Below are 16,546 nucleotides of genomic sequence, written 5' to 3'. Positions count from 1 at the left end.
GCATCGCGTAATTTCGTCGCGAGCAGTAGCGGCTGGGCTAGCAATGTAGGTTTGGCGTATCGCGGACTAACGGTGTTCGCACTATACCTTGCTTCCTCGACATACCAACCCATTTTCCTGTTGATCGGTTCTTAACGACCAGCTCTGCGCGCAGCCCCATCTGCGGCGTAACATGAGTACATCGGCATATTATTAGGGAGAGCGCAATGTCAGCAATTGCGGAGGGATCGATCCGGCGGCGCTCCTTCGAGCCCGGATCACGTCCCGATGGCGGTACCGAGTCCATCGAGATGAAGAGCTCAGCTTTCAACATCTCTGAAGTCTCTCACGGCAAGGGAGATATTGAACTCGACTCAGCTGGCCATGGCCACTCTGTGGATGGATGGGGCGATACGCCCCAGGATGTACGGGATATGCGCCGCCTGGGCAAGAAGCAGGAGTTCAAACGCAACTTCAACTTCCTATCTGCCCTTGGCTTTGTATCAATCTATATGGCGACTTGGGAGTGCGTAGGGAATCGTCTCGCGATGTGGGTGGAGATGTTGCTAACACTTCTACTCTTACTTCTTAGGTTTGTGCTCGTATCACTTTCCGTCGGTCTGTCCAATGGAGGCTTTGCTGGCCTGTTCTGGTGTTTTATTACCACCGTCGCGTGCGTAAGCGGAAGATATAAGGCTTGGCCCGCCGTTTCAGACATCACTAACGACTCTGATTTTCAACCTGTAGCTGCTATTCGACGATCGTCGCTTCACTGGCCGAGATGGCATCTATGGCACCTACATCGGGGGGCCAGTATCATTGGACTAGTGAATTCGCACCGCCGCAGTTCCAGCGAGTGTTGTCGTACGCTTCCGGTAGGTCTACCATTTTCTGAATTTTTGAAGCCCTTCTGACCCTCTGTAGGATGGATGTCGACCCTAGGCTGGCTCGCTAGTGTCGCTAGCAGCGTCTATGTCTGTGGACAACAGATCGGAGCAACAGTCAACGTACTGCAGGCGAATCTGCTTATCACAAACTGGCAACTAACGCTCATCATGTTTGCCTTGATCGCCGTAACCATCGTCTTTAACACGTGGGGCGCACGTGTTCTGCCGGCTCTGGAGACGGCAAGCTTAGTGGGACACATCGCCGGCTTCTTCGTCATCATGATTCCGCTGCTGGTCCTCTGTCCGAAGAACACCGCCTACAACGTCTTCGTGGACTTCGAAGCGAACGGCGGTTGGAGTTTAGGACCAGCCTACCTTGTTTCGCAGGTTACGATCATCTATTGCAACCTCGGATCCGACAGCGTGGTGCATATATCAGAGGAAGTCGAGGACGCATCGCTTGTTGTGCCGAGGTGTATGTTCTGGTCCTTCGTCTACAATGTGGCACTTGGGATCGTCATGTTGATTGTGATGCTGTTCTGCATTGGTCCGCTGGACGGCGCGGTATGTATTCCTCATGCTTTTGCTATATAACGATTGCTGACTCTCGCGGTAGGTCAACTCCGACGTGCCATATGCGGTGCTCTTCAACAACACTGGCAGCCCAGCCCTCGCCGTGGTGCTGAACGTACGCAAATCCTTCACGTTGGCCTTCATCACTATTTGAGGCAAAGCTAACTGTTAGATTGACACTACTAGGTCATCCTCTTCTTCTTAGTCTTTGCCGGTAACATCACGGCACTCGCAACATGTTCTAGAGAAATGTGTACGGATACCCACTCAACGGCTGAGGCAACGCTGATAGTTCGCAGGGGCTTTTGCTAGAGACAGAGGCCTCCCTTGGTCGAAATGGATCGGGAAGATGGACCCGAAATGGCAGATACCCTTCAACTCGGTGTACGCTACCAGCGTCGCCTGCGTCATCCTCGCCTTGATCCAGCTCGGCAGCACACTCGCCTTTAACATCATAGTAAGCGTCTGTTGCAAAGTCCTGTTGAGACCATGCTAATCACAATTACTTGCACTTGTAGGTATCGCTCTCTGTGCTCGGCCTCATGAGCACGTACGCCATCAGCATTGGATGCGTCTTCTACAAGCGCTTGAAGGGCGAGCCACTGCCTCATGCCCGATGGAGTTTGGGTCGCTACGGCATCGTGATCAACGGGTTTGCGCTATTCTACGCGCTGTTTCTGTTGGTCTTCTGCTGCTTCCCAAGCTATCTGCCCGTGGACGCGAGCTCGGCCAACTGGTCGCCGTTGATATGGGCGGTTGTCATCATTGCATCCGTGACTTACTATGCCGTCTGGGGCAAGAACCACTACACCGCGCCAGTGGACTTTGTGGAGGGGAGAAAAGTGGCTGGAGTGGGATTGCAGAGTTCGTGATGGGAGCCTGACGGCGGTGAGGCCAGGACGGGCGAAGAAGGTGAAGGACTGTTGCAGGCGTAGTACTATGCGTACAAACCTTACAATGCGGTCGAAAGCCTGTCCAACGTGCGACGATTCAACGAGGTTTCACTGAGCTTTAACCCATTTTCATTAGAATCTTCGGCGCCAAAGCGGAAAGCTTGGCTAAGCACCTACACTTCAGACGGTACCACCATCCATCTTCGTTCCATAATCTCATTAGCCTGACTCACTACGCCGTCGCTCCAGCACGAACTATGGCCACCACCATAACTCTAGGAACGCTTCTTCGATCACCAACCGCTCTCCGACCTCTCCTTCTCCGCTCACCTCAAGCCCTCTACCACTCCTACGAACACAATGAACCGCCTCCCTACCGCGAACCAGAGTCTGCCATCCTCTCCGCCGCACTCACACACGTTCCAAGCCACGGCTTCACCCAACACGCACTCACCCTCGGAGCAAAAGATGCCAGCTATCTCGACATCTCCGCCAACCTTTTCCCCAAAGGCGTCTTCGACCTCATCAAATACCACCTCGTCACGCAGCGACTCGGTCTAAAGGATCGCATACAATTCCATGACGAGAATATGGGAGTAGGGCGTAAAGTCCGGAGTCTCATCTTAGAACGACTACGCGCCAATGCCGACGCTGGGCTAGTGGGACGCTGGCAGGAAGCTTTAGCCATCATGTCGTTGGCGGAGAATATCCCTCCGTCTCTACGGGAGTTGGGATTGCTGGCTGATGAGATCTGGTTTTTGTCCGGCGATACGGCGGTAGACACGTCATGGTATACCAAGCGCGCTTCCTTGTCGGGGGTATATGCGGCGGCGGAGGTATATCAGACGACGGATCAATCGACGGAGTTTAGGGATACGGAACAGTTTGTTGATCGGAGGTTGGAGGAGGTCAGGGTGATGGGGAGTGCGGTGGCGGGGACGTTGCGATTTCTGAACTTTGAGGCCGGGACGTCTGTGAATCTTTTGAGGAGTAAGGGGGTGAGGATATGAGGGCTGCTGCTATGGTGGGACTATTTTATGAGTATGCTTGACATTTTCATGCCGCAAGACGTTCATGCTTTATATGAGTTGCCAAGCTCTTCGGCATCAACGATGGACAACAAGTTCCGCTGGCTGCCTCTACAAGGAGCTAGATCATGGCGTCACGTCAACAAGGCTTCGTGAGATCGGTTTGCCACTGCCGCTGATTCAATTGATTGGCAAGACTTTGGAGAAGTGCCGACACATCATCAGGCGTTACTCGTCCGAAGCTGCGAAGAAACAAGCAATTACATGCTGCTGCACAGGTCATATCGACGTGCCCACAAAACCTTCAAATTCTTATAAGTAGGCACACTTAGAGCGACGATCAGCTGCCCGCATAGCTGAGCTGACGGTTCTCTCGTTTCTTGAGGGAGTCTTGGACCGTACCGTGCAGTGTACCTAACAGCTGTCCGTGCCGAAGTGAGACTCTGTAGATATCCCTCGTTCAGCAGGGGACGTGATCAGTGTTGTCTTACTTATTCATTGACCTTAAAGTCGATGAGTGGCGTGTTGTCCAAGAGTGCAAGAGTGAGAGATGACAGTGGATATGGCTGACTGAGCGGCGAATGTGGCGCCGCCTCGTGGCATCGGGCCGAGACGGAGCTCTCCCTGTATCTGAACATGAACATCTCGTGAAGCTCCCAAGCTCGTCATCTTCACCACCAAAACACTCGCTTGCGCCACCCTTCATCCTCCCCTTATTCCCCCATACCGCACCATAATGTTCAGTCGGCTATTACCACGGACAGCTACTCGCAGTGCGCTGCAAGCGCAGAACCAAGCCCCTCACATCCTCCGCTCCTCGCCCATCACATGCCTGCTGTCAGACCGGATATCGCAAAGAAGAGGATATGCGACACCTGCTGGTGTGTATGAGGCAGTAGCGAGTATATAAATGGCATACTGACTCTTCGGTAGAGGAGAAAGACTTAGTAATCATTGGTGGCGGCGTTGCAGGCTATGTGGCCGCCATCAAGGCCGGCCAGGAAGGCCTGAAGGTATGCATATACTACCTCATCAGCAGACATTACGACTGATGAGGATATACGATAGGTCGCCTGCATAGAAAAGCGCGGCTCCCTCGGCGGCACATGTCTGAACGTGGGCTGCATCCCCTCAAAATCTCTCCTCAACAACTCCCACCTCTACCACCAGATTCTCCACGACACCAAGAACCGCGGCATCGAAGTTGGCGACGTCAAGCTGAACCTTGAGCAGATGATGAAGGCAAAGGAGACGTCGGTTAATGGCTTGACAAAAGGCATTGAGTTTCTGTTCAAGAAGAACAATGTAGAGTACATCAAGGGCACTGGCGCGTTCGCAGACGAGCACACAGTCAAGGTCAACCTCGTAGACGGCGGCGAGACGAGCGTGAGGGGTAAGAACATTTTTATCGCGACAGGTTCGGAGAGCACACCGTTCCCCGGCTTGACCATCGACGAGAAGAAGGTCATCACATCCACCGGAGCGATCGCGTTGAAGCAGGTCCCGAAGAAAATGGTCGTGATCGGTGGCGGCATCATCGGGCTCGAGATGGGCTCGGTGTGGAGCCGATTGGGCGCTGAAGTGACGGTGGTGGAATTCTTGGGTCAAATTGGTGGACCGGGCATGGATGCCGAGATCAGCAAGAACATCCAAAAGACGCTGGCAAAGCAGGGCATGAAGTTCATGCTCAACACGAAAGTCACCCAAGGCGACGATAGCGGGGAGATTGTGAAGCTGGACGTCGAGGCTGCGAAAGGCGGAAAGGCACAGACGGTAACATTACACCTACATCTTCCCTTCTGCCACATACCCCAGCTGACCTAACGATTGTGTTCAGCTCGAAGCAGACGTAGTCCTAGTAGCCATCGGCCGCCGCCCATACACCTCCGGCCTTGGCCTGGAAACCATCGGCCTAGAAACCGACAATAAGGGCCGTCTAGTGATCGACAGCGAATACCGCACCAAGATCCCCCACATTCGCGTCATAGGCGACTGCACCTTCGGGCCCATGCTCGCCCACAAGGCGGAAGAAGAAGGCGTTGCCGCTGTTGAGTTCCTGACGAAATCTTACGGACACGTGAACTACGGCGCCATTCCATCAGTGATGTATACGCACCCTGAAGTCGCATGGGTCGGTCAGAATGAAGCTGAGTTAAAGGAGGCGGGGGTGAAGTACAAAGTCGGCACTTTCCCTTTCTCGGCTAACTCGAGAGCGAAGACGAACCTGGATACGGATGGAATGGTCAAGTTCCTTGCGGACGCGGAGACGGATCGGATTTTGGGGGTGCATATTGTCGGACCTAACGCGGGAGAGATGATTGCGGAGGGGACATTGGCGTTGGAGTATGGTGCGTCGACGGAAGATGTCGGAAGGACGAGCCATGCGCATCCTACGCTTGCGGAGGCGTTCAAGGAGGCTGCTATGGCTACTTATTCGAAGGCTATTCACTACTAGATCAAGGATGAGTGAAGGAGGGTGTTGAAGAGGGGGACGTGAGGGAAAGCGTGTGGAAGATGGGGTGATGGGTTTGTGGGGATACACTGGGATTTCTTTGCATTGTTTGCGGTGTGTCTGCGTATCGGGCTTGTCTATACCACTTGCTTGAAGCACGCTACCTCTCTGTAACATACTGCTCTAGCATGGAGTTACAGCGGGTTCAGCAGTAGCGTTCACCTTCCATCTGGCGGAGCGTCCATGTGAAGCGCCGGTGACTGATCCGCAATCCATTGAACCACCGGACTTGTCGCTCGTGGTCGTGATCGTGCTCAAGGGTCGGCCGCCTTTTCCTGCCAATCGCATTGCTCTTGATCCCTGCACGACGATCATCTGGGCAGGGTACACATTAGCACACCCGAAGATGTTACACCTTTCACCGCCACGGCCACATTTCTCACCCCACAAAACCAACCAGCACCTCGCCGGTGGATTTTGATCACGGCCGACACCGTCCCATATACCGAGGATAAAAGCAAGCCTCTCTAACTGTATGCAACCCACACAACCACGCCAAAAACCGCTCCAGCCCCAACCCATATCCTCCATGCGGACTCGTGCCATACCGCCGCTGATCCGTATACCAATAATACGCCTCCGCGCCGATCCCCTCGCGCTTATACGCCGCCATTAACTCATCGTAGTCGGACATACGCATACTCCCGCCCACAATCTCACCGACACCCGGCATAAGCACGTCCACGCTCTCGGTAACGCGGGGGTCGAGGGTATCTTTGGCCATGTAGAAAGCCTTGATCTCGACGGGGAAGTGGGTTAGGAAGATCGGCACATTCAGGATGTCGGTCATGCGGCGTTCGGCCGCTTCGGCAATGTCGTCGCCGAAGGTATGCGGTTGGTCGTTCTCGTTCTTGATGTCGTGTTGTTGTAACCACTCGATGGCGTCGGAGTATCGCATGCGTTTGAAGGGTCGAGTCGGCATTTGGAAGTTGGGGTTGAGTTCTTGGAGGTGTTTCGCCATGCGTGGGTTGGACAGGACAATCGAGATTACCGAGCAGATGAGGTCTTCGAGGTGCGTTAGGAGGTCGTCGAAGGTGATGAAGTCTAATTCTGCCTCGACGTGGGTGTATTCCGATAAGTGACGGCGGGTGAGGGATTTCTCCGCGCGGAAGGATTTCTCGATGCAGTAGCAGTTTCCTGCGAAGGGGAGCGCGGTTTCGAGGTAGAGTTGCGAGGATTGGGTTAGGTAGGCTTTCTCGGTGTAGTAATTTATGTCGAAGAGGGTGCTGCCGCCTTCCACTTGGGTTTGCACGAGGGCGGGGGGCGCGACCTTGATGTAGCCGAGTTCGTGGTATCGTACGTTGAAGGCGTGCTCGACGGCGTCGCGGACGAACATTACTGCCGCGGCTGTCTCACCCCGCAGGACGAGATGTCGCTGGTCGAGGAGGGTTTGAGCGTCGCCTTTGGCCTGGACTTTGTTGGTAATGGCGTCCTCGCCGCCGGGCGCTTTACCGATAATCTCGAAGTAGTCGGCGTGTAGTTCGCGGTTATCCGGAGCATGAGCGCCAGGCGGGACTTGCCACATCTCGCCCGTGATCATCATGCTCGTTTCGCGGGTGAGGGTAACGGCATCGTAGGTCTTAGCTAAGGGCCCAGTGAGGACGCACTGCATGAAGCCGTAGCCGTCTCGCAGCGTGACGAAGATGACTTCCTTCTGCTTACGCTCGCGATGCACTCGCCCAAAGACTCTTACCCGCGTCCCTCTGTCGCCTGAAGCATAATCGACGTCTTTACTCCGCTCTCCACTCCCCAACTTCACCACCTCCGGCCTCGTCTCGCCCAGGTTGATCTTCACGGCCTTGGGCAGGCTCAAATCCTCCTTGATGACAATCCTCTTGGCCTCCTCTAACGCCTTATCTCGCTCCTCCTGCTCCTTCTGCTGCCGCAACGCCAGCTCCTTCTCCTTGCCTGCCTTCTTCCGCTGCGCGTCCGCATAGTTGGCCGCTTTCTTCAGAGCTGCCTTGGCTGCAGACTTCCATGCCGACTCCCCATCTTCTTTATCCTTGTTCGGAACTAAGTACGTCGCCTTGTCCCCAAATTGCAGGTAGGCCGCACCCAGGCTTTTGAAGGGTTTCGATTGCGAGCCGTGGCTCTGGTCCAGCACATCCTCGCCCGTCTCCTCGTCAACGTAAACACTTGGTAGCTCTACGTCTTTTTCCGCCATCTTAACACACGCAAGCGGAAGAGCAACGGGAATGTTTATGCTGGGGAAGCTCAATGGCCGCTTATGACTATTTGCGGAGGCTTAAAACATTCACTTTCGACTCATGGAGCGGGGCAATGTGCGTCTGTTGCACGTGATCATGGTGGGGCTTCACATTCGATGCGAAACCGTGAAGCGAACGGATGAACAGTTGTGCGATACCGCTACTCCTCTCTTCGCATGTTCATACATCTCCACACGACAAGAAGACCGACCGAGACGCCTCGCTAGATACCCTCCCATCACACCTTTCGAACCGTGAAGCTCTAACGTCCAGCGAAGGAAGGTATATCCTACTTCGCCTTGCCCTTCCTGGCCCCAAACCCTGTCGCAACCCGACCGAGATTGAGACTACTCTTCCCCTTCACAAGTCCACCACCAACAGGCTGTAGCGGCGGACGTCCCACACTCGCTGCACTCCCCGGCCTCGCGCCACCCGCTCCCACCTTCTCCGCCGGCACGGCCAGTCTTCTTGTCTGCTCTGGCGAGGACATCCTATCATCCGTCGCACCGTCATGCTGTCCCGTGATCTGACGCTGCTGATTCCTCCTCACGCGCTCCTGCGTAGCTTTGAACTTGTCTAAGAGATCATTCCACCTTATCCCGCCATCCCCCGTGCCACCGCCGTCTTTACTCCTTAGTCGGTTCTGACGCTCAAATGTACTGACCGTGCTCGGCGTCGCGGGTGCGCCTCGGGGTGCGATGTGTAAGTAGCCGATCGCGGAGACGCTGTTCAACCGGTTCTTCAACGCAGCGAAAGCGGAACTCTGCGGCAGCAGCATCAATAGACCGTACAGACATTTATACAAATGGGGAAATCGTTCGGGCTCGAGCAGTTGCATGCGCAGGTAAGTGAAGACAGGTGACTCGAGGAGTTGCACAAGCTTGTCGATTTGAATGAGCGTATTGACCGTCATCTCCAGCTCGGCGAAGAGGTGGAGGAGGTTATACGCTTGTTCGTAGGCTTGCGCGAGCAGGCAGAGGGAGAAGGTGGCGACGGCGTTGACGCACCAGGCGCGGAAGAGGACGGTGAAGAAGATTTGGCCGTCGCGGGTGTCGAGGTTGCGGAGGCGTTTGCGAAGGTCTTGTAGTTCGGGGGCTGTGATGAGGTTGTTGTTGAGGTTTTGTACCATGATTGAGGCGAATTCGACGTCTTCGTCTGAGTCGCGCTCGAGGCAGTCGGCCATGGTGCGGTATATCTTCTCTGGCGGTAGGGACAAGCATAGCTGGCGGATGATTAGGTTGCCGCGGGATTCCAGTAGTCGTCGATCGGTGGTGAAGAGCTTTAGCAGGTTCACCATGAACGAGGTGAAGTAGGTATCGTCGCTGCTCTTGCTGATTTGCGACAGCAGCAGTAAATCCCGCGTAACTACCGCTTCGGCGGGATCACTCAGGGTCTTAAGCAATGCTGGGAAGGTGGCGTCTTGTATGGCAAGGATCTTGCGAGGTGACTTGCGGTGAAGCATGATGAGCCATGCGAGTGCGGCGACGCGCGTAGCTTCGTGCTCGTGCAAGAACTGCAGGGTAAGTGCGTTGACTGCTGCTTCGTAGTCCAAGTCTGTTCGTGCTTTCGGCTCCACCTCAGGCTCGTCCTCGACTGGCGGTTCAGGTTCTTGGGTTTGCGGCGCGGAAGTGGGTTGCTCAACTGGGTCGGGGCTTGTAGCCTTCCGCGTCTGTCGAAGACTTGGCGCGCTGTCCCTTCTGGCATCGCCATTGGCTTGCGCAAGCGCTCGGATGGTCGGGATGGAGGTGGTCGTTCCGGGAGCGGACGTGATCGCCGGAGGCGCCTGGTTGGTTTGTTGCGTCTGCTCTGCATCCGTCTGCGGTCTTGATGGCTCTTCTGGAAGTGACATGATATACGCCATGAGCGCTTGGTTGACGCGGTTGGCCGCTTGCTTGACATGGTCAACATCGTGGCTTAACGCCGGTAGCAGCTGGGCTAGGAGTCTTGGGGTGAAGAGCAGAATGTCTTCCGGGCAGATGTCGAAAAAGGTCTCAATCCACTTCAGGGCAATGATCTGTATCTCCTCCTCGCTTGACTCAGAGAGGAACGTTACCAGTATGTCTAAGATTCGCTGGTAGTCAATCTGTACGTCCTGGCCTGGTATCCACTCGTCCTCGAAGTCTTCGTTCTCCTTCTCGAGCTCGCCGCTTGCCTCCAGTGTTGAGCCACCATCTACCGTCGGTGAATCAGTCTCAGCTGTCTTTGGCGTCTGGGGTGTATCAGACGTCGGCGCAGCAGGAGTGCCCGCCTCATCGCCGTTGGCTTGCTCCGTCTTCGCTTGATCCACATCCGGATTGTCGACCGCTACAGCCTCGCTTGACCCACTCGTCTGCTGCTCCTTCTCGTCTCGTCCTCTTCGACTCTCAGCTATCCCCTTCTTAACAGCAGCGATCTTCTTAATCTCGTTGAGGAAGCGATCTAAAGCCACTTTGGTCGTGGTGTGCACATCCTGGTTTGGATCGCTGAGGAACTTCAGCAGGCCGCCCAGGAAACTTGGTAGGTACGCCACGAGCTCCAAATCGGGTATCGAGTCCAGCAATGTAATCCAGGATACCAGGAATGTCCGCGTGAATGGATTAAGGACGTGTATGCGCTCTTGCAGCAGTGGGATGAATCTTGGCAGACTGAAGGCTGTGTGTGCCTCACCATTCCGCTCCGGGCTGTCCACTTCAGAGTCCGCTGTGGCAGGCTCGGGGACTAACATGCTAGCATACGACGCCGCAGATTCCGAAACAATATCCTTCACCAGTCGGTCTAGTAGCTCTGCGCCATTCTTGACGGAGAGTTCTGTGTCGGCTGCAAGCTTGCACAATGCGTCAAAGACGTCATTAAAGTATACGAGGGTCTCCCCCTTCGCCACCTTGGCGATGTTGTACATGCTTTCGCATGCGTAGTACCGCACGCGCGCATCTTGATCGGAGAAGCAAGCTAGTACCGGTGGAACGATTTCTTTCAAGTAGCGAGCGACTTCCTGAGCGTGTCAGCACCTCCATACTGAACTCGAGCCGCGTCTTGCGTCCTTACTGCTCCCATCGCGATCGCCGCAGCGGCCAAGCCGATGAGCCCGCCATTCCTGGCGTGAGGCTGGTGAACGGCATAGGCATAATCATGGCACAGCTGGTGGACAATCTTCGCTATCTTGTCGTGGTTGTTTTCGGCGAGTGCGTTGCGGATGATTGACTCGAGTCTGCGGCCCTCCTCCGTCAGCTTCTGTGAGTACAGTCTGGTATGCGTGCTGCTTCTTCGATTCGTGGAGATGGAAGAGGAACGAGACAAGGCCTATCGCTTGAGGCATTCTTGCCTGCGGACGCCGTATGGTTTGTTATGTGAAGTTTGATTGACTGAACTGTATGCTTACTCTAACGCTCCTGCCTTCCGCTTGTCGTAGAGCTTGTCCTGCAGCGCCTTCGAGACGCTTGAATCCATACCCTAGGTGGCCGAAAGCGCCGACCGTCTGTGATGGCTCTAGGTGATATGGTACATGCTATATGATGGAGCGCAGCATTCGTGGCCGGCTTGCTGCGCACACGGAGGATTCACAGAAAGACTTTGTTATGCGAGCAACAATCAAGCAATTGAACATCAAGGCTGCATGTGTGGCTGCCCCGCATAAACATAGATCCATGCAAACGTCCATGCGCCATGACATGGATCCACAGATACGGGAACTGTGGCGCAGACGAGTCGCAACTCCGCCGGCAAATGCCTCTTTGCATCCGAAGGCAACATCATTCACCGTCAATGGTACTTAGTATTTTGCGTGTTACAGTCTGTCCTTTTCTCCTGACCTGCGATACTGTTGACACCTAATCACAATCTGCGACACACAACGGCAAGCGGTCATTGTCTGAACCAGTCTCATCGCTTCACCAACTCCAACATGTCTTCCAAAAGTACGGATTCGGCACTGCGACGCTTCATCAGGGCCAACTTCAGCCCGGCATTCATCTACCCTGTTAAAGGACTTTGGTATTGTGTTACTCATCGATACTTATGGCCACTGTTCAAGAGTCGCCTGTTGCCGCTGACGCTGCTCTCGATATGCGTTCTGGTGCTCCTCTTCTTGACAGCATATCTACCTGTGGTCGCATTCCTGGCCCTCTTCCACTACCAAGGATCTGCTTGGTTCAATGCCACTGTCTTCATTCTGGGCATCGGCGCGCTACTGATCTCGCTACTGTTCGAAGCGCTTTTTGTAGACAAGACTCAAGTCGACGTCTTTGATGCCGTCATGGTTGCGGAAGGCTACGAGCACTTGGTCAAGAACCGAAGACCAGTTGGCGAGGACATTGATGAAAGCGATCCGGTGAAAAGGCTCGGGCCTCGCGACAAGGGCGCCACCTTCGCGCCCTTTTCGCTACGCCAAGTCATCGAGCTGATAGTACTACTGCCGCTCAACTTCGTGCCGTTCGCTGGCGTGCCTTTGTTCCTGCTTCTTACTGGCTACAGAGCCGGGCCGCTGCTCAATTGGAGGTACTTCGCGCTGAAAGGCTTCACGAAGAAGCAACGAAATGACTTCATCCGAACGAAGAAGCGACGCTGGGAGTACATGTGGTTTGGCACGGTCTACATGGTTCTACAGCTTATCCCAGGTCCGAGTATGCTGTTCCTGCTCACCTCATCGGCAGGCAGTGCGCTCTGGTCCGTACATATTGAGCAGGAGAGCACTGATTCGTGGTACACACAAGAAGACGACGGCTTGTTACCGGAGTACGCAGACGAGGTCTGAGAAGACCATCCATCAAGGTTTAATATCCACTCGAAGCAGTTGCGATTGTTCAGACGTACTGTATGCGTGCATGCTTTCAGCCCCAAGCGCATTCCTAATGCGGCTTGGCGCTTCGCGCAAGGCTGAGAGGCTGAGACCACCCTCGCTCACACAGTCATACTTACCTCGCAACTGACCTTGTCAAAGTTGTTGCTGCCTACATATGCCCTGTTAAACCTTTTTGATTTGCGAGGACGTTGGGCGTCCCTTTACACCCAACATCGTCCGGAGCTTACCAGACGGACCATGGCAGAAGACGGCTCGCACCTTCCAGACATTGCCGTCTCCCGCGCTTCATCTGAATCCAGAGCAAGCAGCAGACGAAGCTTGAGGATTCCCATCCGTGGGAGGACGCCTCCGCCGCCTGTTGTGACAACTGCCAACGGCCAGCCGAATGGTGCATTCTGGCGCTTCAACAAGAAGACAGAAAGTTGGAAGCATCGCACATCCAGTCCAGACTTGGGATGGCGGATCAAGTGGACCCACGATTGCTTCCACAATGGACGTGTCTTGATCATCGATTACATCAGCAGTCTCGGGTCACAGAGCCTGAGCCCCACTGGGAAGCATCATGTAGCAGTGGCCGCCCAGGAAATTCAAGATCTGCGAGGTCTGCAAGGCTTCTATGCCGACCAAGCCAGTGCGCATAGCGTTGCCTTACGAGTCATTCACGTCCAGAATGCGAAATGGGCGACCAACTTTCTCCTGGAGAAGTTCAACATAGATCACCCAGATCCGATAGTAGGGATGCGGAGCTTTACGGATTGGGCACGCTTCGAAAAGCCACGCCAACGTAACGGCAAACCCTTCCCAAACGGTCGTGCCTTTCGCGAGCAGACGGACCCATGGCGGAACGTGTCACGAACAGCGTTTGGACTTGACTATCTAAAGGTCTTTCCGACACCGCCTCCTACGAAGCGAAGACGGCGGAGAGCGGACCTTCGCCCTGCTGAGGCTCGGATGATGCATCTGAACTCCTACGAGGACGGTAACAATCCCGACGGATCCGATGTCTCGGTACAGCGTCTGTCTGTCTATGTACAGCGCTCGCTGGGCGCCCCTGCTCGTGTCAGTCCAGACATCGCAATGAAGAATCCATATGCTAAGACTAGCCCGGCGACTCCGGCAGAAGACAAGGTAGACCCTCACAAGGTGAACGTGGAAAGCCTGGACAATACCAACACGGTGATTGTGTTCGAGACTTCTGCTTCGCTGCAGCTGGACGATTGCCTGATCCAGCCACGCAACGATTTTGAGAAGCGCTGGCGACGCTTGTCTTTTTACCTCCGGCGCGAAGAGGTCATGAATGATGCTCGGCTCGCCGCTGAATGTACCAATATGATTTTGACCGACATCTTCCGTGGCCTTGCTGGCGTATGGACGGAATTTCTTGAAGCCGGCGAGGAGCATACTACCATCCTCGAGGACAAGATCTACGAGCGACCCGCGGACGAAAGCCGAGCTCCCGAGCTCTGGACTAACCAGGCCGCTTGGATGAAAGTTGAGAAGTTGATCTCGCTTCATCAGGACCTGGTGAGGGAGGTGCAGAACAACCTGAAAGAGCTGGCTGAGCTGGACGAGCAGGAGCTACCAGTCCCAGAGCCCGACTGGCTCGCTGGAATACCTGATGAGTTTGGGAAGATCAGTCATACGGTGCAAGAGGACCTTGTGCAGCCTACTGCAAACCTGTCTGATCTGATGTACAAGTCGGTCGGCATTCGCGACTCACGACAGTCGTTACAGCTTGGCCTTAGCATGTGGCGGCTGAGTTGGATTTCGTTCATCTTCCTACCTTTGACATTCATGGTGAGCTTCTTTGCGTTGCCCATCTCCTGGTTCCATGACGGAATGTCACCGGCCTGGTGGTTCGTGTCTGCTATCATTATGATGGCTCTTGGTGAGTGTAATGAATCAGTGCCAATGTAGTATGATCGCTAATATGGAGCACAGTATTGGTGCTCTGGTATATGGTCAAGCATGCATTGCAACGTGGCAGACGGACGCCCTATCAGCGCGGGGTGTATGAACGACTGTTCGGTGAGCTAGAGGACGAGTACCCCTCCGCCTGGACCCGTTTGGGAGCCGATAATGACTTCCAGCCGGTCGGCACCATCAATAAATTGAAGTGGCGGCTGCTGAAACACTGGTTCGTGCCCGAGAAAACTGTCCATAAGAAGTTGTACAGCTCCTTGATTGCGGACGGCGATGATGCCGATTTGGGTCTTCTGGATCGCTTCAAGCGCTCGTTACTCATACGATGGCTGCCTCATGTACTGGGTGAACACCGTCCGAGCGATCCCTTTGACGGTGAGACAGGAGGCCGACGCCTTTCACTGCATTCAGTTCACAGCGGCGAGCCGTCAGCGATGCTTGAGCTGGCCAAGATGTCGACCTCGGTCGCTATGGCGGAAGCCGAGCCGGCTGCTGCCCGACACCTTTCTACCTATGGCTTACATCCGCTAGGCATCTCTGAGCGGAGGAGTAGTGGTGGGACACCGAGACGTAGCAGCGAGGAGAGGCCGGGTAGTCGTGGAAGCAGCGGGGTTATGATTGAAGAGCGCAACTTGAGTGACTCTGAAAGCGACACTGGAGAGGGCGCTGGTGAACACTTTGGTAGCACTGGCACTGGCGTGATGCAGGGTGCACGTTGAGAACGGCCGAATGTGGGCTCCTTTGTTTCTTGCACCTGACTCGCGCTGTTATATTCGTTGCGCTCACCGAGCATGTCGATGGTTTCTCTTCAAGGGTTCGCACACTTTTGGTGAGGCACTCTTTCGGGTGACCTTCTATCGGCATCTTAACCAGCGGGACACTCGCTGCCTCAGCGCTTTGTACAAGCTTTAAGTATACATATCTCGCACTATTCACGGCAGGGCCTCGGCATCTTTCTTCGGCTTCGGCTCGTGACTGGCACGGCGCACGGCACCCCCCATTAACGCTAATGACTGCGTTCACCATTTCTTCGCATTTCCAGGAGAGAATATCTCATCTGTACACTTGGCGACCATGAGAAGCGATAAGCCGGTCGTCCGAGAGAAGACTCTCGTCGGGCAGCAACATCAAACCAATTACGTTTGCAAGGCTAATTGCACAGGCACTACTTGTCGATCAACGCTTCTCCTCACTAACCGCGAAACCATCCTTCCGCGGCCACGCCTCCCCCCGGTCGTGCATAAGCGATGGACGCGGGGAGACAGGCAACGCCGTTCTAAATCCACGCACATCACTGCGCATGCTCTAGTGTTGCCGGTTACCAGGAAATCGACTGGCGGTGCTTTACTGCATGTTCTCCTTTCGCACGATCCAGCTGAAGCGTCGGTAAGTGCTCTATCGCCACGGTCAAACATTGAGCGAAGAGTAATTCTCGTGCTGCACCTGGAAAGGAGCTCATCCGAGGCTCCCGATCACGATGAGGTGAAGCTTTACTGGATGGAATAAACTCGCGGCAGTTTGGTTCGTCCGGGGGACCTACTCCTGTCAGCCGCAAAGTCAAACGCCTGCTTGTTGCCCATTTGCGCCAGGTACCGTGCACCAACTCAAGTAGGTTGGTTTCCAACCATGAGTCGCGAGACATCTCGCTGTCTTCCTTCCATTTGTATTTCGCTTGTCTTCCACACATACTACCTTATTTCATTTCTCATTGCTGTACACGATGTGAGGACAACCAGCTAAGACATTTAATATCTCTGTGTATATATA

The 16,546-nt window shown here is 54.6% G+C and overlaps 7 protein-coding genes across 7 annotated transcripts; 5 read left to right on the top strand and 2 right to left on the bottom strand.

Moving 5' to 3' along the window:
• The first annotated feature begins 67 nt into the window (after positions 1–67).
• On the top strand, positions 68–2,450 carry BAUCODRAFT_494893 (uncharacterized protein). Its single transcript, XM_007678864.1, has 8 exons — positions 68–505; positions 572–652; positions 727–854; positions 904–1,430; positions 1,483–1,554; positions 1,626–1,692; positions 1,739–1,896; positions 1,958–2,450. The coding sequence occupies exons 1-8, from the start codon at positions 207–209 to the stop codon at positions 2,309–2,311; spliced, it is 1,686 nt and encodes a 561-aa protein (XP_007677054.1). The 5' UTR covers positions 68–206; the 3' UTR covers positions 2,312–2,450.
• A 184-nt stretch (positions 2,451–2,634) lies between these two features.
• Positions 2,635–3,342, top strand: BAUCODRAFT_41292 (uncharacterized protein; the record flags this gene model as incomplete). Its single annotated transcript, XM_007678697.2, has 1 exon — positions 2,635–3,342. A coding segment is annotated over one exon (708 nt), but the record flags the coding sequence as incomplete, so codon positions are not given.
• Positions 3,343–4,096: 754 nt separating this feature from the next.
• BAUCODRAFT_576792 (uncharacterized protein) lies at positions 4,097–6,107 on the top strand (the record flags this gene model as incomplete). Its single annotated transcript, XM_007678863.1, has 4 exons — positions 4,097–4,241; positions 4,294–4,373; positions 4,429–5,133; positions 5,198–6,107. The coding sequence occupies 4 exons, from the start codon at positions 4,097–4,099 to the stop codon at positions 5,813–5,815; spliced, it is 1,548 nt and encodes a 515-aa protein (XP_007677053.1). The 3' UTR covers positions 5,816–6,107.
• Positions 6,108–6,293: 186 nt separating this feature from the next.
• Positions 6,294–8,036, bottom strand: BAUCODRAFT_71238 (uncharacterized protein; the record flags this gene model as incomplete). The annotated part of the gene is made up of 1 exon (XM_007678772.1): positions 6,294–8,036. The coding sequence occupies one exon, from the start codon at positions 8,034–8,036 to the stop codon at positions 6,294–6,296; it is 1,743 nt and encodes a 580-aa protein (XP_007676962.1).
• A 174-nt stretch (positions 8,037–8,210) lies between these two features.
• Positions 8,211–11,642, bottom strand: BAUCODRAFT_34336 (uncharacterized protein). Its single transcript, XM_007678575.1, has 3 exons — positions 11,438–11,642; positions 11,104–11,266; positions 8,211–11,050 (listed from the first exon to the last, which is right to left on the bottom strand). Exons 1-3 carry the CDS (start codon positions 11,503–11,505, stop codon positions 8,369–8,371), a joined length of 2,913 nt encoding a protein of 970 aa, XP_007676765.1. The 5' UTR covers positions 11,506–11,642; the 3' UTR covers positions 8,211–8,368.
• Positions 11,643–12,028: 386 nt separating this feature from the next.
• On the top strand, positions 12,029–12,739 carry BAUCODRAFT_45243 (uncharacterized protein; the record flags this gene model as incomplete). Its single annotated transcript, XM_007678707.1, has 1 exon — positions 12,029–12,739. A coding segment is annotated over one exon (711 nt), but the record flags the coding sequence as incomplete, so codon positions are not given.
• A 212-nt stretch (positions 12,740–12,951) lies between these two features.
• BAUCODRAFT_494815 (uncharacterized protein) lies at positions 12,952–15,648 on the top strand. The gene is made up of 2 exons (XM_007678862.1): positions 12,952–14,744; positions 14,798–15,648. The coding sequence occupies exons 1-2, from the start codon at positions 13,094–13,096 to the stop codon at positions 15,496–15,498; spliced, it is 2,352 nt and encodes a 783-aa protein (XP_007677052.1). The 5' UTR covers positions 12,952–13,093; the 3' UTR covers positions 15,499–15,648.
• The last annotated feature ends 898 nt before the right edge of the window (positions 15,649–16,546 follow it).

This window comes from Baudoinia panamericana, assembly GCF_000338955.1.
Source record: "Baudoinia panamericana UAMH 10762 unplaced genomic scaffold BAUCOscaffold_7, whole genome shotgun sequence".
NCBI classification, from domain to species: Eukaryota; Fungi; Ascomycota; class Dothideomycetes; order Mycosphaerellales; family Teratosphaeriaceae; genus Baudoinia; species Baudoinia panamericana.
Note: the sequence above shows the minus strand (reverse complement) of the source record. Positions and strands in the feature narration are given on the sequence as shown.